The 23,886-nt window shown below is 43.8% G+C and overlaps 2 protein-coding genes across 2 annotated transcripts; both read right to left on the bottom strand.

The window, feature by feature from the left end:
- Positions 1–230: 230 nt before the first annotated feature.
- On the bottom strand, positions 231–15,574 carry sphk2 (sphingosine kinase 2). Its single transcript, XM_061219248.1, has 7 exons — positions 15,520–15,574; positions 10,988–12,853; positions 8,855–9,004; positions 8,600–8,694; positions 7,910–8,025; positions 5,693–7,466; positions 231–2,573 (listed from the first exon to the last, which is right to left on the bottom strand). The coding sequence occupies exons 2-7, from the start codon at positions 11,442–11,444 to the stop codon at positions 2,511–2,513; spliced, it is 2,655 nt and encodes an 884-aa protein (XP_061075232.1). The 5' UTR covers positions 11,445–12,853; positions 15,520–15,574; the 3' UTR covers positions 231–2,510.
- A 1,006-nt stretch (positions 15,575–16,580) lies between these two features.
- On the bottom strand, positions 16,581–21,953 carry rpl18 (ribosomal protein L18). Its single transcript, XM_061244202.1, has 7 exons — positions 21,883–21,953; positions 20,990–21,076; positions 20,631–20,738; positions 20,382–20,480; positions 18,201–18,324; positions 17,216–17,285; positions 16,581–16,729 (listed from the first exon to the last, which is right to left on the bottom strand). Exons 1-7 carry the CDS (start codon positions 21,883–21,885, stop codon positions 16,654–16,656), a joined length of 567 nt encoding a protein of 188 aa, XP_061100186.1. The 5' UTR covers positions 21,886–21,953; the 3' UTR covers positions 16,581–16,653.
- Positions 21,954–23,886: the final 1,933 nt, after the last annotated feature.

The following is a 23,886-nucleotide window of genomic DNA, read 5'->3' as shown; positions in this document are numbered from 1 at the left end:
TCCTTGCTTTGGCGGCACACTGTTTTCCCTCAATCCATTTATTAGTTTCCATAATAAATGCACAAGAACAAAAGCTTTGCTATTCTGTGTTATTTTGCCTCTGTCCAGACTATGCTGGGAAACCAATGCCAAAAATATTTGGCCGAGATGAAAAATCAGAATAATTGCATAACCTATGCATGATAAAACAAAATCAGAGTGGACTTACTAACAACAGTTACACAAACACATACTTTTGAAGTTAAATTTATTATGAGAAAAAATGCATTTTTAACCATATATAACTATCAACTGTACATTGTATATATTTATATATATTAGTGATAATTACATTTTATTACAAGCAGAATCAGCTATAGACAAGACATCTTCTTACTGGCATTACTGAGAGATGGGTCAGACTCCACTTAAACTGCTCTAACACATATGCTTCAAATCCCAGCCATGGGTGGTGATAGTTCAGCAGGCTTCATTTGTCACAACAAAAGTATCATGAATGACTTGCCTCAAAAAACAAACAAAAAAAACAACAACAAAAAAAAACAACTGAGAGATGGTTTACAGTAGATACCCATGAACATTGTAGCCGCCCAAAACAAAACATTCAGCTTATTTATTTGATACACATATTCCACATCCAACAGACCTGTAGATGGCAAAAATGGAGAGTTGTTATTTACCATGACCAGTGATTGATGCTTTTATCATTCTAGGACTTGCACTATATCAGCAGTACTAAATCGGCAGCCCGAAACATAAAGTAGGCCTTGTGCTACTCCGAGCCGGCAGATACCAAGCGCAACCAAGTATAGTGTCATTTACATTTCTGAATCTCCTAGCAATCTGCAAAATAACATTTATGTCTTTTACAGAAGATCTGGCTTCTGTCAGTCAAGGCCACCATCAAGAGCCAGTACGACTAAAATGACCAATCCAGAGATAAATCTGCAGTAGTAGGTAAAATGCACAATAGAAGTAGTTTTTCTTTAGTTAAAACATTACGAGTTGTAGTTGGTTGGAAGCTGATGTCAATTCAGTTCATTCTGAATATTTTCCTCCATAAAGTTAATGCAATGAAAATGAAAAACAGAAATGTTTCCAGTCAAACATTCAATTATTAATATTTTAATTAAGCCACAGTTTAAAAGATTGTGTACGAGAGGAGACCCAAATTCATTCAAAATTGTCCACACCACAAGCAACTAGTAGCTTGTAGCCTAATGGATGGTAGGAGAAACACTTCATACCCAATCAGTAAACATTAGTGTTTCACATGACACTGCTCCATAAACAGACCCAAATTAAAGAGTCCACGAATTGGTCAGTTACTTTAGACAGAGGCATATGACAAAGCCATTAAGTACATTAAATACGTTCCTTGTTATGTGCATTAGCAGGGAGAACAAGCTATTTTTTAGGATGCAAGCAAATTCCATAATTAAGGTAGTAGAGCACAGAATCTGAGTCATTATAAAGACTTCATCTGGAAAAAGGCATCAGCTCTCTCTCCCTTTCCCCCTTCCATATGTTCCCAGCCCTGACCACAAATCAGATGCCGATTTGAATGTCTGGACAGATTTCTACCACTGATTTCTGTACTTTTAACAACTAGATTCAAGAGCATTCTAATCTGTGGCAACATCTTCCTCTAACACCGGTTACCAGTCATGTCCTGTATTTAGAGAATGACACCGTACTTAAAATATTTCAGATCTATCACTCTGTGGAAATTACTTTCAAAAAGTGGACGGAGTTTTTGAGCAATATGGGTCTGCTGAGAAAGAGCAGGGATTTTCCCACAAATGAGTCGGGAGGTGGGGGGGGTTGGGGAGGTTGTGTTATTAGGTTCTACAGCAGGGATCATCAACTCAGGCCCTCAAATCCAAATCCAGCCCTGGTTTTTCTTTTCTCCCAGGTATTAGTGATTGGCCAGACTGTCTTCACACCTGACTCCCAGGTATTAGGGAGGGTGGAAATCCAGCAGTTCTTGGCCCTCGAGGACCGTGATTTGCTGATCCCTGTTCTACAGTATTCCACAGCAGGACAAGGCAATCCAGAAATGGCATATATGAGCTATGGGTGGGGCCCAGTTTGCATGAGGCTGTGGCTCCCGCTAGCCGTTTGAAGGCAGCTTTCATCAATAAGGCAGGGACAGGTGGCATTCCTATGCATGTATATATACTAAAATATATACAAACATGCATAAACACCTGTGGACAATCACACATTCACACACTGCGTTTGCTTTACAGTTCTTAGTTTTCACACTTTAAAGTCGTGCGACAGTAAGCTCCCTTTAATCTGACAGCTGTGCATCGAGGCCTTTTCCATCCCTTCTGTAAAAATCAGCATTAATCCACTCTGTGTAACGCAATGATCCCTTTAGCAAATCCAGGAAAAGTACTTATTGCAATTCAGGCTACTTCAATCTCTTTCTTCTGTTGCAGATTGCAAATTACAGTCAGTTAAGAAACTCTTAAATTGCCCCCCCCTCCACCCCCCACCCCAGGTCAGAATCTGGTGATGGTCACTCCTGCGTCCCCAACGATGAGCCGGGCCATGGATGGGTGGACCTGAGGGAGAGTGGACAGAATGTTGGTTAATGGGCGCGGGACACAGGACCCCACACTCTGCAGACTAGCAGCTGCTGCTTGGTGTACGTCAGAGTACACAACATGCACACCGCTCCCTCCACCAACACCTCCTTACACTGACGCGGCTCCATAAATGTGAGTTAAAGGCAATCGCATACATCGCCCGTTTTACTTCAGTGCATCACAGGCGCCTTTAAAACACACACAGGCATGACTGCACACTAAAGAGTAATTAAGTGATCATGTTTAGCAATGTTTGATGTACAGCAAAAATGTTCATTAGCTTTCACATTTCATTGCCTTTTCTGACACGGTTCCTGTGGCTCACGTGTGTAACTTTTTGTTCAGTTCATCAGTTACAGTGGTTAGAAACATGGGCCATAATATTTCTATTCCAGTTATTAATAAAGAAAAGGCTAAGCAATTGTGGTTGGGATGAAGGGGGGGGGGGACTGGACTGCCAGGTTAGTGGTGGTGACAAGAAGGCCATGAGACTGCCGACCAGATTTAGGTCAGGCAAGACAAATCTTTTTTTAAATTATCCTGTCAATTTATGTTGAGAAGTTAATTTTATGAATAATTTCAATTTGTACAGTTCAGTGTCCTGTGAAATGGCATACTTCAGTTCAATTCTTCCAAACTTTCAGCATGCTTGTATCTAACGAGTAGCCAAACTTTCAGCATGCTTGTTTTCAATGTGCAGCTGCAAAGTCTTTTTATAGTTGCTTCTCCCAGAGTAGCTAAAAGGGCATTTCTCTTTCTTTCCCCTGTTCACTTTACCCAATTTGCCCTTTTCCCCCCCACATGAATGCACTCATGTTCCTCCTGGGCCCATGTAATGAAATGCCTCCCACAATCCCCCGCTCAGGTCCACATGCAGAACGGATAATTAAGGTAGCATTTAACATTCAGCTGTCTGCACAGGGCCATTGAGAAGTGAAAACATTTTGAAAGGTGTATTTTTCAATGAGAATGTTAAAAATATAATACAAAAAATAAGTTACACTCATAATTTTCTCTCATTTTGGTCTATAAACAGCAGTACCTCAGATTACATTATGGTTGCAATTTGTGGTTTCACCTTAAGAATAGTCTTCATAGATCACATATTCCCTTATTATACAGTACTGTGCAAAAGTCTTAGGCACCTGTTCTGCACAGATAAGATTCTTTCTAAAATAATTCAATGAAAGGTCCTAAATAAACATACTATACATTTTACATTAAATTTTAGTAATTTGGCAGAATAGATAAAAACTGAATGAAATAAATGTTTTTTGTGACCACCCTTCGGCGTTAAAACAACATCACTTCTCTGCGATAACCAACGCTGTCCTGCAGTTCTATAAGATAATCAGCAGGGAGGTTGTTCCAAGCATGTTGGAGAACTTGCCACAGTTCTTCTGCAGACTTTGGTTGGCTCCTTGCTTCTGATCTCAGACAGCCATGATCAAGTTATGTAAAAAGTAGTCAGTTGCTTACAGTAATATGTTACTTTTAAAAATTAAATACAAAAATGTGTCTGTAAAATGAAATCTTTTGGAAAATGAATATTTGGAAATCTCAAATGTGTTCTTTTATACTAACACACACAAAAAAATAAACATATATATAATAAAGTCTAGGGTGCCTAAGACTTCTGCACAGTACTGTACATTTCCACAACAGTACAAGTTTTACACGGCTTATTGTCGGAATATGAAGCGAGTAGACGGGAATACTACAGGACTCCACATCTTTCGTTGCCCAGACAAGCCTAACATATCGCTCACTGTCAACAGTGTCAACAGGGCCATCGTCCTTTGAGTCTTAGCTAATTTACTGGGAGTGCCCCCAGCACTGCCAACTGACACCAACCAGCTCAGCCTGGGCCATCATTCCACCACACGATTCTGGTTTCACACACTGCAGAGAGCTTGAACACCGCATCTCTCTTCAGCGCCAATTAGAAAGGGATACAAGGAAGCTCTGTTCCCGGCAAAGATTAACTCAAGGTGACTTCTAATGCACCCAGGGTATACGCGAACCCAGACCTGCATGGGTAAGTTAGTCAGCCATGTTTTAAGCATAAATTAGATCACTCCACACACTTTACTTTTTTTGGCATCAGCAACCCCACCCACATTTTGAATGTCCAATTACAAAACATAATGTAATGGCAAGAACAGGCCATTCAGCCCAGCAATGCTCCTACCCCTAAGTGTAGGAGCATTGCTGTACCCTGCTGCTTAGTTTGCCTAAAAGCGAAATAGTATCTGGCACCGTATCAAGCCTGATCTTGAAAACCTCCAGTGTTTCTGCCTCCACTGCATGTCCTGGCAAGCTATTCCACTCAGTGACCACTCACTGTGTGAAAAAATACTTCCTAATATCTGTACAGAACCTATCTGTTGCCCGTTTCCATTTGTGCCCTCTCATTCTGCTAAACTAACTCACCCAGAAGTCTGGCCTTTCTCTGACCTCTCTTATTAATAAGGCTTTTTGCCTGCAGAACTGCTACTCACTGGATGTTTTTTGTTTTTCACAGCATTCTCTGCAAACTCTAGAGACTGTTGTGCATGAAAATCCCAGACGATCAGCAGTTTCTGAGATACTAAATCCACCACGTCTTTTCTGACATTTGGTCTGAAAAACAGCTGAACCTCTTGACCACGTTTGCATGCTTTTATCTAGCGTTGTTGCCACATGATTGGGGGATTTAATATTTCAATTAACAAACTGTTGTACAGGTCTACGTAATAAAGTGATCACTGAGCTTATGTCTAAGCGTGCTCATACACGCCTCCTGCTACTAGCTCAAGACAACGTGTAGTATCCCTCCGAAACAAGCTGTGCACATGCAGAGTAGGGGTAGAGTCCCAATTTTACATGTGTGTAAAAAATAAGCCGCTGGTTCGCAGATAGCCAACAGGGGTCACTTGAGCAAATCCCCACCGACTGAATGCCTCCCATATGCACCGGCATGGGCCGGACTGGCTCCACACCGTGGTACTCACCCACAGGCTGCAAACGCTGCTTTTACCGGGTGAGCCACCCAGCAGCCCCGTTCTCATTATTTCAATCAAACAATGAATTAATTCTGCCTACTTCCATCTCACCTGGGCCTGCAGGGGTCCATAGGGCACCAGCTCCCCATCAACTGTGAGAGTCCCACGGGGGGAGAGGGGCTGCAGCCGGAAGGCCCGGGCCGGGACGTGGCTCACGTAAGGCGAGGACAGGGACAGATGAGCCCCCCTCTCCATGGCCAGGAAGAGCCGCAGCAGGGTGGCCCGGGAGATTCCCGCCCTGACGAAGGTGAGGTGGATCAGGCCATCGTCAAACTTGGCCTGAGGGGCGGCGTGGAGGTCAGCCCCCAGGTGGGTCTGGTAGAGGGCCAGGACTAGAACAAAATCCCCCTCTATGGTCACCCAATCCCGGGTGGGCAGGGGCTGGTCAAGGGGGGGCAAGAGGTCGTCCCGTGGAGGGTTGAAGGCAGCGTTGGCGAGACTTCCGTTCTTGAGGGGGCTGGCAGGGTCAGCGAGGTCGAAGGTAAAGGACGAGTGGCGGGGGGGGGACGGAGAGTTTGGCGTGTTTGAACGGGGGGTCAGGTAAGAGGACACGCGGGGCGAGGAGCACGTCGGCGACGGGGGAGGCGTCGGAGAGAGGGAGAGGGAAGGCAGTTTTGGGGGGAGGGAGTTGGTGTGGGAGTGGTGGTGGAGGAGGGAGAGGGGTCGGGGCCTGGAGGCGTTCTGGTTCCGATCCAAAGATTTGGGTTTGAACATGAACGGGGAGTGGCGGAAGGGCGAGGAAATGGTGAGGGCCCGTTCTCTGGCTACGTCTAAGGGAAAGGGCTCCCCCTGGAAATATGTCCCATTCATGTCCATTTCATCATCACCATAAGAGGCAGCGCCCTCCAGACTAGAGGAGCCCTGCACTGAAGCCTGACCAAAAAAGGCGCTGGCTATCTGGCTGGAAGGAGCCGAATTTTTGCGCATGCTCCTCCGGGCCATCTGCTGCTCGCTGAGGTACGGGTCACACCCCTCGGATTCGTCAGCCTCTTTCCCCATGTCCACTCCGTACCCTTCGCTTAGTTCCCTCGCTTCTACAACGCCCTCACGCTGCTCCTCGGTGTCCTCAGCACCCGGGTCCCTCATGGTATCCTCAGTCTTCTCCTCTGAGAGCTGCTCATCCAGTTCGTCCTCTGACTGTCCAGTCTTCTCAGACATCCCTTCATCCGCACTCTCGTCCATCTCTTCTGTCTCCGGCACGTCCGCGCCGCACGCGCGCGACTGCTCTTCAGCCTCCAGCGCCCCTTCCCTCTCCCGGTCCTCTGCCAGGCTGCTCGCCCGGGTCACCCCGACACCCCTCGCCCTCTGCCGCCTCCTCTGCCTCTCTTTCTGCCTCTCCTCCTTCTCCCGCTGGCGCTCCCTCTCCCGCTCCCCCTCCCTCAGGCTCCTCTGCTCGCTCAAACCCATGTCTGAGATCGTCCTATGGATGGGGGTCCGGCAGAACCCCTCAAGCCCCTCTGTGATGCTCCTGGACAGGAGTCGTTTCTGGGGCGGGGGGGTGGTGTCTGGAGAGGGGGCCACTGTGCAGGGGGGCAGGTAGGACAGCCGGCCCTTGTAGGACCTGAGAGAGGCCAGCCTCACCAGCGTCCCCAGGGTGAACCGGGCCGAGCCCAGGCCTCGGTATCGCTCGCTCTCGATGTCCACGTCCGAAACGAAGCCCCAAGCCACCGACAGGAAGGAGAAGAGGCGCCTAGGGGCCGGGCGCCCGTTCTGGGAAGAGGTGGGGCTGGTCGTCACAGAAACCAGATCCATGGGCCTCACCCCTCCCCGGCAGAGCAGGAAGCAGCAGTTGAGCAGGAGGGGCTCCCGAAGGCACATGTCATATCTGACGGTCAGACAAGAGATTAAGGGCGTTAGCCTACTCATGACAGGCAACAAGCTAACATAGCCTACACTGTACAATGACTAGCAATGTGGGAAGGACACCTGACATGAAAGAAGAGAGAAAGAGGGATGTTTTCCACCGTATCAGTGATGATAAACTTGAGAATCCAAACATTTAAGAGAGCTTATGCAAAGAAAACCACTGGATAAGAAACTGCCAAAGCCAATTAAGATGTCAGAGTCCAAAGTTTGAGCTTGATTAGAACGGACTTGTGCATGTGTCAGTACGCAATCTATGACATCATGAGCATAGCGATTGCCTAAAAAAAAAGAAACTAAACTGAGAAAGTAGCGACACACGGACATACCACACGACACACTGGAGGAGAGAGACTGGCTTGAGAACTTGAGCGCAAACAGTAGAGGGCAAAGAGTGCCAGTTACCCTGCGTGATGGTTAATTGAGCCAGCCAGGGCATTGCCAGAGCCGCAGGGCAGTATGCCAACCGGTGTCTTTATCGCTTGTTCCCAGTCTGGACGCTCCATCAGGCCATTGATGACCTGGGGAAAGGAGGAGGGGAAGAAAACAGGACATTTCTAAAGTACATCCAGCCTCATTTCCGCCGAATCAAGAGGAGTCGCCACTTACCCTGGCAGAGTGCATGTACCTACTTATCTCAAGAACGGCACACAGAATTCATGAGGGAGGACTAGTGTCCGAGCAAAAACAGTTGGTGACAAGACGCACAAAGCGCACTCACTCGGCACACTGCAGCCCTGGGCCCGTATTCAGCAGGAGAGCTGAAACGGGATCGGCTTGGCTTTTCCATAATGGATGAGGTTACAATCACAACCTCAGACCTCCTCTTGAATACGGGCCCAGGTCCTGTACGCACAAAAACCTACTGGTGGAGCTGTGCCTCATTACCAAAGCCCTACGGAAGAAAGTTATCTTTCACTTATTTCAAGAATGTTTGTCAGGTTCAGCTAATAAACAGGCCTCACAAAGTATAAGAATTTACGAAATGACATAGTGCTGGCTGGGCGTAGGAGTGATTGAGGGTAGCCAGGTGAGATTTACTATTATGGACTGAATGCTAATGTTTATTGATGAGACTGGGGTGAGTGCACACACCTCGTGAAGCAGTCCATCCCCAGAGACGATGACTATCCCATCCCACTCGGGTAAGGAGATCTCCCGGATCAACTCCCTGGCATGATTTTGTCGCTCTTTAACAGAAAAAAAGAAGAAAAAAAGAACGTTTTCAAAGAACATTCAAAAATGGAAACTAAACAGAAAAAGGAGCGTATTGAGTGAAACCGCCACATTCACTTCACAATTGAACGGCAAATGCAGCCATTGGTGCGGTTCTGTTCACGGGGCTCTCACCAGTCTGGATGAGGTTGTAACTGATGTTGGCCTCTCTGATCATAGGCAGGATGTGAGACTGACACCACTGCATAGCCTGGCCGCGCCCACTGAACGGATTGACCAATAGCAGCAAGCGGCGAGGGCGGGGAAGCAGGCTTCTGCTGAACTCTGCCGAAAAAGGGAGCCGGAGGAGAAATCAAGATCTGCCAGATGGAGAAGCCGACACTTATCAAACCAGTCTGCCATGACGGTGGGCCAAAGACAGAGTGGTCGTACTATCTACAGCATAGCGCATTAGCACTTCTAAGAGAGATTCAGAGCCCAAGTACAGCAACACAAACCACAAACCAGGCAAATTCATTCAGCTGCACTACTGTATAAAGCCTTTGCACTGAGAGTAGTAGGGCATGGCAACATGGAACGGTATGAAGCTGCCCAGCTAACACCAAACGTTCTCACAATGTTTCTGCAAAGTAGCGACAACAGGGGTGGGACGATACACGATATTGGTTTCACGATACGATATGGTCGCGATATAAAAAATTACGTTCATATTAAGAGAATGTTGAATTGAATAAGATTATTTGTGTATTCCAGAGGCAAAAAATGTACCTCCCATGATGAGATGAAGTCTCATTCAGCCATACTTTCTGTAAACATTGTCCTCCTAGAACAATTTTTGCCTGATCTTGTTCAATTCTACATTGACTTCATTTTAAACACTTGTGCGCGGTCCAAGCCAGCTTTCACTCACGGCTATGTCCATATTCCTTGCGTTGCCTGTAACAGCAGTGGTATGACACGGCTTTTCCAGCTTCTATTCTTAAGCAGCCCGTCTCAGCTCTTCCCCTGTGTACACTGCCGTATGAGAGACGAATAGTGGACGGGTTTGCAATACAAAGCTTTCCATTTTCCAGTCATCATGTATGGGGTGGGCTGTGATTGTGATGTAGGACTGGGTGGCTCAGGAGGTACAGCCTTCGGTCGATAGCGAGATGTAGTTGGCAGCCCTGAGTCACATTCGAGCACCACTATCCAAATTGTTATGTTTTCTATTTGCAATATATTGTGTCACGATATTTTGTCCCACCGCTAAGCAGCAACGTTATAAAACTGACAAAAGTCCAGTAACATTCAGAGAACGTCTTGTGTTAGCTGGGTGGTGAGCTCCTCGTAAAGGCAGTCCTGCAGCGGTCTAGAGCAGAAAAAGTACCCTCTCACTATGTTTTGCAGTGAGTGATACGGACCATGTGTGCAGGGCACAGATAAGGAAAAAGAGAGGAGAGGAAAGGCAGTGTTAGATAACCCCACACACAAGTGCAGGACCATAAAACACACACTTATGGGGACAATCACCAACACACCCATACACACCTCTGACACAGCTCACAAACAAGGACAGTATCCCAGCCCACTCCCACTTCTCACCATGGAGCACTGAAGCTCCAGTCTATGGTAATTAACCACACTAGCCAAAGTGCTGCTGCTACAGAGCATTAGATGGATTGCATTAATCCCAACAGCTTTAATGCAATTTTACCCACCTTTACAAAGTTATTAGTAGAGATACTTGTTAAGTTTCTGATGTCAAGAACTGGTATTTGTCCAGCTCTAGTGGCCAATCCTTTACAGTACAAATGAAAACTGCAACCAAATTTCCACACTGATAAGCTCCTTCAATTTATGAAGGAAAACTGTAGAAAAAAAACTGCGGTCTAAAATGTTTTATAATTAGGCATACAACACAAGGCTAGAGAGCTATTGAATCTGTATAGCTTTGCATGCTAGTTATTCAAAATATTAAAATAAAAAAGGTCCAGATGACAAAGATTACGCAACTACTGAGCATGACATTTTCATTTCAGCTCACAGGAGCATCAAATTATGCATGCAATTTACATCATCATATTACCCACAATCTTAGAATCAGGCCAACACTGCCAAGTTCAAGCCATTATAAACCAATACCAATATGACCATCATATTCAACATACATTTCTAATTAAATGGCAACCCAACTGTAAACTGATGTACACTCCAGCTATAATGTAGGCTAGTCTATATGGCAGCACTCCAGGTGTCACTGTAGCAGACAGAGTGGACTGATGGACTGATGATTGTGTGGTAAAGATGTAAAGAGAGAGCACTGACCTGTAGTGGAGCTCACACGCACCCCTCTCAGAAGGCACTGCACGGCGGCGGACCACCTCTCCGCCTCCACGCGGCTCTCGGCCAGGTAGGCCCTGACCTGCCTCCGGCGGGACACGCCCTTCCGCCGCCGGCCGGGCGGGTACCAGTACAGCACCAGCAGGGGGGGCGCGGGCGCGCGCGGGCAGCTGCACCCCGCCAGCTCCGCCAGGGGCAGCAGCAGCCGGGCCTCCTTCCCGGACCGCGGGGCCAGCCGCTGGATGTGCAGGTGGGAGGGGGTCAGGGTGAGGGCGTAGCTGGAGGCGGTGGGGGCACTGCCGCTCCCCGGGCTGTTGGGACAGCTGCTGCCGTTGCTGCCGCTGGCGCTCCCGTCGGCCCCGCCTCCACCCCAGCCCCCGAACTGGCTGTGCAGGAGAGCCTCCGCCGGGGCGGGGCTCAGGGAATCCGGAGTGCGCATCATTAAATTTGGGGGAGGGGCCCCGTCAGTGTTTCGCCTCTGAGTGGATTATCTTGTGGACGTGCGCACAAGAGTCTTAAGAGCAGACGGACGGGTCTGTGGCATGCGGCTGGGAGCTCATGAAGTGTAATGGAATACATCCATTGCAGGCTCTGATGCTTGACTGCAAGTATGACCGGTTTTTCACACGCTTACTTGTACATGTTCTCACGCACACAGAGACCCAACTTGCTTGACTGACTGCGTTTTGGTGTGATTGGGTTGTTTGCCTGTCACTTTTTCCACAAGGAACAAAAAAACCCCAAAAAAAAACAACTGTCCCTGATGTCAAAATTAATTTCACACGTTCAGTGTGCAATATGCAGAATTTCTGAATGCAATGATCTGCAATTTAAAGATGCCATATAAATATTTATGCAAATCCTCTCTGCAGAATGCCTCACAACTGGAAACCAGTCAAAGCAGTTCAATTCCAAAATGCCTCCAGACCTGACAGGAACTTCTAAAGTGCTTATTGTCTTATAGTTGTCATATTGACCGCCTGTATAAGGGATGGATAGCACTGCTTGAAAACAGTGTCCGATTCAACAACAAAAAAGGAAAAGTTACAGTGTAGTAACTAATAATAAACAATTAACTAGCTGCTTGAAATAACTAAAATAAGACTTGAAGCAGCAAGTAGGCCTTTTTTTAAATAGTAATAGTACTTAATAAATGTAATATACATACAAAAATATTTCACTTATATTTTATAAAATAACCTCGAGTTAAATAAATGAAAAATGCTTAAATTACTTAATTAGTATTTTAGTGTTGTTGTTTATGCAACATCATAATGTACAACAAAAGTATTCAAAAGTTGTATACACAGCTGTTCCTTGAGGTTCAGAAAATGACAGCACAGCTATCCACTGAAGCTAAACTGAGAATGGACGAAATAGTCTAAAAGTTTACAAATGTTTCACCAGTGCTGAACATTTTCAGATAAATATGATGCACTTCTTAGCAGTGTGAGCTTTTAAATCCCCTCGACACGCTTTTGTCAAGTGTTGCAAGGGGAACAATTCACCCGTAGAGACGATAGTGTCAACAAATGTGGAGTTTTCAGAACTGGACTCCATAGATGCGCATCTCCCACAGGAGAGATTATAAAACAAAGGAAGACAAGAAACTGGCCCTCAAAACTTGGATTATGTTAATTTACCCTAAGGCAATATTTTTGGTAGGTAGGATTTCATCCTATTGAAAAATGCCACAAAATCCAGTATTTGCACTCCATGAAAGTCAATTATAAATGGTTTTGATCTGCCTTTTTTCTATTCTTCAAAACTATTCACTGAGGCTGAGGATGTGTTAATGGTCTTCTTTAAACTCAGTGTCGGATGAGCTCGAGGATCCTTCCCAAAGACACCCTAAAGGGGAGAGGAGAAAAAAACAACAAAAAAAAAACAATCCATCAACCATAATACAAAACCAGTGTTGACTGGTCATGCACAGCGGTAGTGAAACAGAAGTGAGAAAATACAAATGGCCTCTGCCAGACAGGGAAAAAACAGAACAGAAACCATGAAGAAAAGCCAGGCACAGATTGTGTTCCAAAGGTGAGTGATGAAGTCTCCGATTGCAAAAGTGCAAGCTGGCTGAAGAACAGAGCGTTGTTCCACCAGTCTGCACATTTTGTGAGTGTAACTGTGGTCTGCCAGTACAAGGACACACAAACTGGTCTGTCCCACATACACAAAAGCTCCGAGCAAGTGAAATATCCAATGTATTATCAGAAATCACAACAGCACAATTTTACAGCGAACACCTTGAAATTACAGCCTGCTCATTTGACCAGATGCAGGCACACAGACTTGAGCGAAATGTAACGCAATTCTGTGCAACATAACTGGTGAAATCCAGATTCCCGACTAATCTCTCAGAATTCTACGCTCTTGCAGACCAGCTGTGCACAGATTTAAAAACAGATTTAAAGTGGCCCAACTGCCAATGGCAGAACACCAAGCCTGAACAAGATCTATCAAAACTGCTTTTAAAAATGTGGACTATGAAGGCACACACACACACACACACACACACACACACACACACACACACACACACACACACACAGCCTTAATTAATTAACATAGGTATATACACACTATACTATTATTAAGTGGTAACAGAGTCAGGATCATCCGGTTTTTAGTCAGCTTCCAAACTCCATTATTGCTACCTGCCAATTATAAATATGAACAAAACAAAATAATCCCAAATGGAATATCCTAGCATGCTGATATTACCGTTGCCACAGCAATTGTTACATCGGGATTCGGTCCTCCTCTTGACAATACAATGACTAAGCAGAACAGTCTGGCTGATATGTGCTGGGAATTCTTAAATCAGGCCAAATACAATAGAAGATACCGCTTAAATTAAAGAAGCTTTCAAGTACTTCGCTCTTTTGTCATTTTGAATGGAAGGTATAGAGAAATGCAGATTCAGCAATTCGCCAAACTGTAAAGTTAAACATTCAACGTGCCAAACTACTGTTGCCCATTGTGTTGCATTTTGTGTCCTTGTCATATTGGGCGGGGGCTGTATTATGCACCGGTTGCTCAGCTACAAAAAAAAAGAAAAAACTGGCAGGGTTACAAATAGATCAGGTATTTATTTCAGGAAAGTCATCATTTGTTTATTTAATCGTACACGGTTTTCGAGGCATTTTGGGGAAATAGCACAGAAGGAAAACGAAGTAACTCAAGCTAGTGAAACAGGCTACACATGATGGATGTGTTGTGTGAGCGGAAGAAAGTACGGGAGAAAAATGTTCCATGTGCCGATATGAGCATGTTTCCGGCAGGTCAGAGTCCTAAATATGTGATATCTACAGTACAACGATAAGCAGAAGCACGTGGGAAACGACAAGTTAAGCCCATTACATTTGACTACCTTGTTCTTCAAAACGGATGACACCATACAGTTGGTGTTACTGAAGCTATTCCCACAAACCACCTTAAAGTACTTTTCAGCTACCAACAGTCCCACAATGCCGCATACCTTCATTACAACCGACAACAACACCCCCCACCCCGTGTCTTGTAATTTATCTCAGCCACGAAAGATAGTGTCACGTAAATACAGAACAGATAGTTGATAGTTGTTCAGTTTCCTTCCAATAATTATATTATTCGATAGATGTCGCATTAGATACGTATTTAGCGAGCCATGAGAAGTGTTCAGATCATGAATTTGCTATGAAGAAGCTTGGTCTAGCGAACAACGTCAATAGTCAGGCGTTATTTAAGTTAACTTACTAACTTATCACACCACAATGGGTAAAGGCAGAAATTCGAGCTCTTTAAGACACAATGGCAAAAAAAAATTTGAACAAAATTTATTATTATAATGTTCCACAATAACCAACGTTATGTCACGATTGGTCTAATGTACCGTTATTTAACGGTACAGTGTTCAGCTAATATTATTGTTTGCCATCCAATGTCAGCTAATAATTACCTAGCTATCCATTTCAACGTTTTTCGGAATATGTAATAAATTCCACATGTACCTAACATCAGACAACAGAGTTAGCAATAGCCCGCTATATCAGCTGGGGAGCCAACTTGTTTCAGAAGACAATCCACAAGTTTCCCTTGGAACCCTGAATTGTTTAAATTCAGGAAGGGAAGGCGAGCTAGGCTAATAAAGCTAGCACTAGCTCGCTTGTAAACCTTGTGCCAATTCCTCTATAGCTGAAAGGTGAGCTAACGTTGGCTAGCTGCCATGGAACGAACTTTAAATGACTCAAAATTCAAGTTAATAGACATAACTCACTAGCTGGCCATGCTAACTTACAGGAACCACCACCAGTTTAGCTACAGTCAGTCAGCGAACTGGCTAATGCGAGATCTTTCCGTAACTAACATTAACGTTACTGCAGCATTAGGTATCTATCTGATAATCTAGAATACCCTCTCGCGTAATACTTACAAACCTATTATAACTGCAGACTGTTACTTTATATTATTGTGCCCATCAATATTTGTAATGTATTCTAGTGAACAGGTAATAGGAAAACCAATTACATTACCTCATCTTTTCGCTCCTAGCGACGGCGTAAAGTCGCTTCGTTAAATATCTTTGCTTACCCAGGAAGTGTGCACTAAGTAGGGGGAGCCGATTTACTTCGAAAAGCAGTCGCAGTAACCAATGAAAATAGCTAGCCCAGAAAGACATTTTGGCCCACCTCAGCCACGCTCCAATCGTTGTCGCCAGTTCTGTAGTTATCGCTGGCAGTAACGATTTTGATTGGCCCATGCTAATGAAACCGGGTAAACTCAATGCTCAATTCTGCAATTTCTTCCGCCCACAGAGCGGACGTTTGTTAAATTTCAGCACAGGGAAAATGCTACTTTTCCCGTCCTCTCAATCGTACTCGTTTGGCTTTTCTCGCGATAAATTGCTGGCGTAAAACCAGGGCCAAGCACAGTCGATATCTTGCCCACCTGGCTGGCAGGTTTGACAATAACTGCTGGACATCAGGGTCTGCTTAATTAATAGCCATTTTCATGAATAAACAAAGATGGCTATAGTTTTATATTTTAAGGTTAAAATAAATGCATCACCCCGACAGAGGTGCATTGTGTCCGCCAGAGGGTCATAAATATAGTCAACTGGTGAATCCTAATAATATATTTGATGACAACTTGATATCACCAAATCAACTGCATACATTACACTCCTTTCATTTAGCACACACGCTTATAGAGCAACTTACAATGAAAGAACATGCACATCCATGCAAGAAAGTCAAGACCTGGCAAAAACCAAGTCTCGTGCTGCAACAGTAACTCTATACAGGGTTATCCACTCATGATTTGTAGCTGCCATTGAGCATTAAATACTTTCAAAGAAAATATAAAAGCAGTCTCTCTCCCTGTTAAAAAGATGGAAGACTACAGGGATGCTACATTAAGGAACAACTGTCCCACCTTAAATGACAAGTGCATATGTATTCACTCCTTTCTAGAGGTAGATTTTCAAATGTTCAGCAGCTCTTGAATACTGTACATGAGAATTTTTGGAGACAACCTCTCATGGTAAAACTGAGGTAATGTTCAGGGTTTCTCACACCCAAAGAAACAGATGCGCTGAGGGGAGAATTTGCCAATCTTTATTTGCAGCAATACGCCAGGGAGGGGATACAGAAAAGCAGACACTGCTCTTAATTCTTGTAGCCACGGCTGGCTCGGCGACCACGGGCACGCTCGAACTTCCTGCCCTTGGAACGGATGTAAGGCCTGGGGAAGAAAAGAGTGGTTACTCCAGATTCTGACCAAGTTTTAGTTACTCTGTAAAACACAGATGGAAGGAATATTGATCGAGACAGAGCGACCATCATAGAGAGGAACGTGTGGGTGTCAAATAGCATGTCCTGTAAAGCTCTTGCTCTGTAATGTGTCCCAAAAGTTGAATCAGACCTGCCCAGGGAGGGTGGGGTTTAATTGGAAACGTATGCCCTGACAACACACAAGGGCTACACCTCTGGATCACCAGGTACCTGCAAGTCTGCCTGCATCAGCAGAAGTGCAGTCCAATGCAATAACTACAGCACAGAGAGTGGGTGGACTGGAGCGAAAACAAGAGGTGGCTAAGCTGCCCCCCCCAGTCTGCACCCACCCTTCAAAATTCAGAGGATGCTGCAGTGATGATCGGGCCCAACACACGAGATTGGGGACTCAAAAAAATGCGTTATTAACAAAGACAAAAATAAAGAAGTCACTCACTTGGTGTGGCTGTGGGGAGTTCCTGGAGCTTTTCCAAAATGCCTGTACACCTCTCTGCCCTTACGAGGTCCTAAGAGGGAATTGGAATGGAATTACATTTCCAGCAGAATTACATTTCCATTAAAGATAAAATACCCTTTTAAGTGGAAGTGGCTCTGAATAACAGTAATGGCAGTAAAGTAGAAGGTACTGTGCACAGGCTATGGTGCATAAATACCATATGCACCATACACGTACAATTGATTAGACTAAGCAGGAGACAATCCCCTGGAGCAATGCAGGGTTCAGGGCCTTGCTCAAGGGCCCAACGGCTTATTGTGGCTACGCCGGGGACCGAACCGCCGACCTTGCGGGTCCCAGTGATGTACCTTAACCACTACGCTTAAGGCCGCCCCATAGACACTCAATGTCTGTACATACAAACAATGCCGGTTTTCATGGTCATCAATTGTTAGTGCATGGAAATATGGCCAATGTATCGTTTTCTCCTGCTGGCGTCATTAAATATACAGAATGTTAAAAAGCTTGTCCTTTGAATGAGAAATCGAAACCCTTTCTCTTAATTCAAATTGCCATCAACAGCAACTGTGCAAGGAAACCTAAGCAATGCTGAAACTGGAGAGTCTTCGTCTTACTTCTCAAGTTAAAGTACACCCAGGCACTCTGCTGCCAATTTTCCACAATGACAAAGCCAAAAGACAGCATTCATCAAGGCTAGTTAAGATAATGGATTAACCATTACTTTGAATAGGTTTATGGACATTTAAACAGGGAGAGCTGTTGCATAAACCACATAAATGAAGACATAACGCTGTTTTCATTTTCTCTCCCACATCTAACCCTTTTTTGGCAAATGTGCAAATATTTGCTCAAAATGTTAATTTGTCTATTCGACAGGCATTTGTAAGCAGCAAATCTCTAACCTATATCCAGCAGTCATGGATGAAGGTCTGGAGAATGAAGACAGTAATGGGAGGGGGCTCACCTGACAGCAGCACTGTGCCCTGTCCTTTGGGGGCAGCCAGGGCAAGTTGGTCGAAGGTCATGACCTGCCCCCCAGACTTGAGGATCCTTCGGCGAGCACCATCTGTGACCTTCAAAGCACAAACCTTGGGGGCAGAGAAAGTAGTGTGGTGAGCACTTCTACATGGTCAGACACAACAAAATGTCTGCCAAGTTAACAGCGGGAACGGAACAAACCAACCTGCTGTAATCACAAGGACAATTTCAAGTGTGCTGCTGGAGAAGATATTAGTTGTTTACAGAGCATCCATACTGATGCGTTTCAAAACATCAAACCTCAATTTCCACTCAAACTATCAAGCCAATAAATCAAATAGCTATGTATCCATTAGTTTAATGAAGCAGGGCTATCTTATGAAATGAACCACAGTAATATTAAACAAGACAAAAATATTATCAGCTGCAAAAAAGCTGTAGTCTAAAGGCCCATCTATGCATCATGCTGTGGCGATGTTCCAACAGCCTATTTTTGATCAATGTGACTCACACACTCTGCGCACACAAGCAGTTCACCACCTTCCTATCCTCAGTCACATGTAACTTCCCCTCTCATCCTCCCCGTGGTACAGCACAGCATGCGCCAGTCAATGCAAAACCAACTAAGGATTCTCCGAAATTGCACAAGTTCCTAAACACCCGACACAAATGAAAGGAAAACTGAATAACGAGCCCAGTACATAAATTGAGAATAGCCTTCAAATTTAAGCCAACTCTTTCAGAAGCAAAGTTGACCCATCTGTCCTTACTATAATCACACTGTGCCAGAAGACTTCTGGGTTCATGTAATAATCCCTACATGGGTAGGAATTCAATCAAAGCAACCACCACAAAACTGGGCTCTCGACCATCAGGAGTCACATGGAGACCAACACAATGCAGGGGGAAACAATATGGAGCAGAACACAATTAAAGAAAGGGGGGGAGGGGGGGAATCACCTGTTTGAAGAAAGCATTAGGAATATGCAACAAATACAGGTTGTTGTACAGGTAGCAGTTGAAATTGTACTTCCCTCTAGGGTCTTTCAGCTAACTTATCCCTGGTTATGGGTATGCACTTTGTTGTACGTCGCTCTGGATAAGAGCGTCTGCCAAATGCCAATAATGTAATGTAATATAATAAATGTACATGCACTACAGGAGCTTAACCATGTATAGCGCATGTCCCATGTCAAGGGAATGCAGGCCATCTTATTTTAAAATATTTCATCATCTAGACAAGAGTTCAATCATTTTTCAGAATTTATTGTGATTCAATTACCCCAATTTGCATTTAAATTCCGAATAGAACACATCCATGCGACTCCACTGAACTGAATCATTCACTTAACTGTAAAATTAGGTATTTTCACTTTAGGTATGATAGTTTAGTTTTACTGGGGCTCATGGCAACCTCTGCGATGTCTTAAAATAGCTTGCCTGACAGAACCAGAGGTCGCATCACTATCATCAAGCAGACTGTAGGAAGGGAGTATTGAAAAAAACAAATTGTTACAGTATCCAGACAATTAGCTGAATTCACAAGTGCATCAAAGGTAAAGTGCAGAACTATACTAATTCACTACTTCAATCAGTGGCAAGTGTCATGAATCCTTAAACAGTTCCATTACATTGCATCACCATGCTTGCCAAGACTTTAAAACCTACTCAGAAGATATACAAACATTTCACCACACAAACTAAAATCCTTTAAAGAGTGCATTCTCAGAAAGGTTTGATGAGTTATCAAGGGCTGGACCCCTGGCATCATGAGCATAGGTTGAGTAACAGTGTAATGCTCTCTTTCAATGAAACTTTTTTTCTAAATTAATCTTCAGGAAGATTACCCCCCAAAAAAAGAAAAAACAAGTCAGAGAAAAACTGAGGAGTGTGCAAGATTAGAGGTCAAAGGGTTCATTCCTCCACTCAGTGGAAGCACCAGACACGCTAGGCATCACACCTCCCTCATACCATTTTGCACATTCCTCTAATGTTGCTAGACTATGTTACACAATCCCAACTCGATGTAAAGTATGGCGTTGTGGTCTGTTATTGGGACTTCTTTAGGATGACCCAATGCAAGGAGTAACCTGAAGAAACCGATACCGACACATTTACCCACAACCACCCTCTGCACTTTATCCCATCCCAGAGTAGCACACTGTACCTTCAGTTTAGGGATATCCTGAATTCTGACATCATCAGTGACCGTCCCCACAATGACTGCAGTCTTGTTATCACGACCCCCCATCTTCATCTTACGAATCTGAGGGAGGGAAACCACAAAGACAGACCTTACACAACTACACAGGTGAAACAAAATTGCTGTGGCTTATTTACATTGAACATAAAGGAGACTAGGTGCTGGAACCCAAGAGCTGCACACAGACAGAAGGGATATAAACTATAAACTGACCAGGCGGGAGAGGGAGAGAGGTGGCCGGTTGGTCCTGCTCATGAAGAGTCTCCTCAGCACAACCTTGTTGAAGGGAGCATTGGAACGACGAGCCAAGAACCTGTACAGCTAGAGGAAAATCACCGATATCATAAATATGCTATTCATGAAAAGCATAACATGTTTAATTTACTATTCTCAATTGTAATCTCTGGCACTCGCTATAATTAATTGGCTGGAATTGTATGTGCAACCAAAGTCCCGGTTACATCCCAGAGAATTTGAACTCATAGGTCAAACCATTATATCAGGTTCCTCTGCTACAGTTGCAAAGGCAGGAATACAGGTCTCGAATTACAGCGGGTGTGCTTGAAGCTTACCTTGACCAGGAGCCGCAGGTAGATATCCTGGCTCTTGGGCTCCTTCCTGTGAACCTTGCGGTCCTTATTGTGTCTGATGTCAACTCCCTATGAGAGAAAAATGGGTTAATGCCATCTTAAATTAGCCACATCTAGCATGAGTTTTTTTTTCGCCAGAAAAAGGGCTAACAAACTGCGCTTTTAAGGAACGTCATGCAAATCCATTTCCTTACGTGGACTCATGCATTTACTACAGTTATACTGTTATTTTTCCAGTTTAAAGTTCAACAACTGACTATAGGATATTAGCTAGATAACATTAGCTACAAAGCTATTTTTCAGTGACAAGCCACGCATGCCAAGATGGAACCCGCTAACTTGAGTTTATGGGTAACACATGAATGGCTATCCTCATCCCATCAAAACAACACCATTGTTCATAACTCGTATAACTTCTAGAAAAAATAAGGAATGACACGAGAAGCTGGTCGCCTCCGAATTCCAAGCGTGAGCTACATAGCCAGCTAGCTACTCCTTAGATTACTTTAAGATATACAATTAGTTAGATCGCGTACGTCGATGAAACCCAATGTCCTATATAAAACTATTTTAGACAAGACAACACGTTCTTCTGCATTAACAAGCGTAATGTATTAAATTTAATTTCTTATCGGTCAGTGTGTTGAGAAATTGAGTTAACGACAATCCACACGTCGTTAGCACTCGGTTTAAGTTCACATGCAATGTTCTCTAATAAAATACCACAAATCCAAACAATAACACTATTGTTTATGATCCAATACTCTATTGTACGTATATTCGTAATAACTGAGCAGAGGTGACAACCAGAAAGGGGGATGGACATGGATTTTTAAAAGTAAGCCATTGCAAAAAAGCTCAAAAGCTTCACCTACCATCTTGGACTAGAAGCGAAAAGGGAAAAGGAAGTGCCGTGTTCTCGCGATAAACAAAATCACGGTGGTGAGCAGAAGCAGGTCTATGGTATCGCGTCATAAAATATCTCTTTCCTGATAGGTTGAAATCGTTGACTTTACTATGGGCAGACAGTTCTAGTATGGACAGAACGTGCGATGGAACTGTATCGGTTCTAAGGAAATTGCTATAAGGGACGTCGGAGGGATATTAAGAACTAGAGAACTCGCAGTCTAATCCCTTTCCTTTTGCTTCATAATAAAGTACACTGTATTGGACCCTCACAGTGTGTGGACATGGGGAGAATGATAATAATGGTCTTAGTGTGCATACCAGAAACAACATTTTTTTTTGTTCTGTTCTTTAAAAAAAAAAGCCATTAAAATAAATATTCCACATGGGCCTTTGGCCGACACACCCACAGTGAATATAATAATATACAATATTTACTGCTTTATTTCTTTGGAAATAAAAATCCTGCCAAAGTTCCAAAAACCAAAGAATTATGTGTAAGCAAGATGTATATGTGTATTTAAAGGCCTTTGTACATGTCAATTCTTCATAACATGAATATGAGGACCAACTACAACCCACACGGGGCAGAGATTGACAGCCAAATGTAGATCAGGGATGACAGGGGTACCAGACTCCAGCTCCCATTCACCACGGCTTTAGCTTTTCTCTGGTGTTTCAGCTCTGAATAGATACATTTAACTAATTGATTGGCTAAGCAATCTATATACCTTGCTTTCAAGACACCGTAGCTCTACAGATGTTTTGAGTGTGATGTCCCTGTTTGATGTCTCTCTTATAGAATGTCCCAGACAGTTCTAATTATGTGATTGTACAAAGAACATTGAGTCAATGTTAATTTGTGCTGGGAAAGCATGCATGGAATGCAGCTTCAAGGACAGGCTGTGGAACAGGAGGTAACAAAATAATACAATCTGTTCACCGTAATCATTTCTTATTCTATATTTAACAAAGTGGTGGGTCATGTTGTTCTAGGTTGTGAGTACTTAGATCAAAGATGCATTATGTGAAACTAAATAAGCCGCCTGTTCTTGTTCTTCTTTTATAATAATAATAATAATAATAGTAATGGGTAGCACTGTCTCCTCACATCAAGGAGGTCCTGGGTTTGAATCCCGGTCAGCCGGGGCCTCTCTGTGAGGAGTTTGCATGTTCTCCCCATGTCGCATGGGTGTATTCCTGCCTTTCGGCCAAAGTATGCTGGGATAGGCTCCAGCCCCCCTGCAACCCTGTTCAGGATAAGCGGGTTAAGATAATGGATGGATGGATAATAGTAATAATAATAATAATAATAATAATAATAATAATAATAATTTTAAAAAAATTTTTTTTAATGCTAGCCAATGTGCATGTGTGCGGTTCATAACTGTATTGTAACATTACATGTTTGCTTGTGGTATGTAAAAAGAATTGCCACATCTGATAGCCATTGTGCAACATTGGCAAAAGGGATGGAAAATATGAATATCGTGAGTAAAACTGTGTTTAATTTCCAATACAGACTAAACCGCATCCTCACTGATGTTGATGGCATATATTTTACATGAGTCAAATCTGGATTAATGTATATTATGTGCAAGCACCATTCCTGCACACATGTGACAGGATAAGGAAAATGCATATACACATTGTTTATTTAAGAACACTGGTATCTTGCTAGCTGTAATTGCGAACCAATGTCTCTGGTTTGTCCTGCTAATTAATTCAGTCTAAAACTAGAAAGAATGCACTCAGTACAGGGCAGACCTACACCAAGGCAGAGCAATCTCCGCTCACATGAATGTGCACAAAACATTTCATGGCGATCTAGCCATTAAGCTTCCAGATATGTCTGTCACAGACAGATGGACAAATGGACAGACGGATTAACTTATAAAATCTATTGTTGTACATATGGATCTATCATCATATCCATCCATCCATATCTATCCATCATACAATGAAGAGACATA

The sequence above is a fragment of the Conger conger genome, chromosome 1, assembly GCF_963514075.1.
Source record: "Conger conger chromosome 1, fConCon1.1, whole genome shotgun sequence".
Classification (NCBI taxonomy): domain Eukaryota; kingdom Metazoa; phylum Chordata; class Actinopteri; order Anguilliformes; family Congridae; genus Conger; species Conger conger.
Note: the sequence above shows the minus strand (reverse complement) of the source record. Positions and strands in the feature narration are given on the sequence as shown.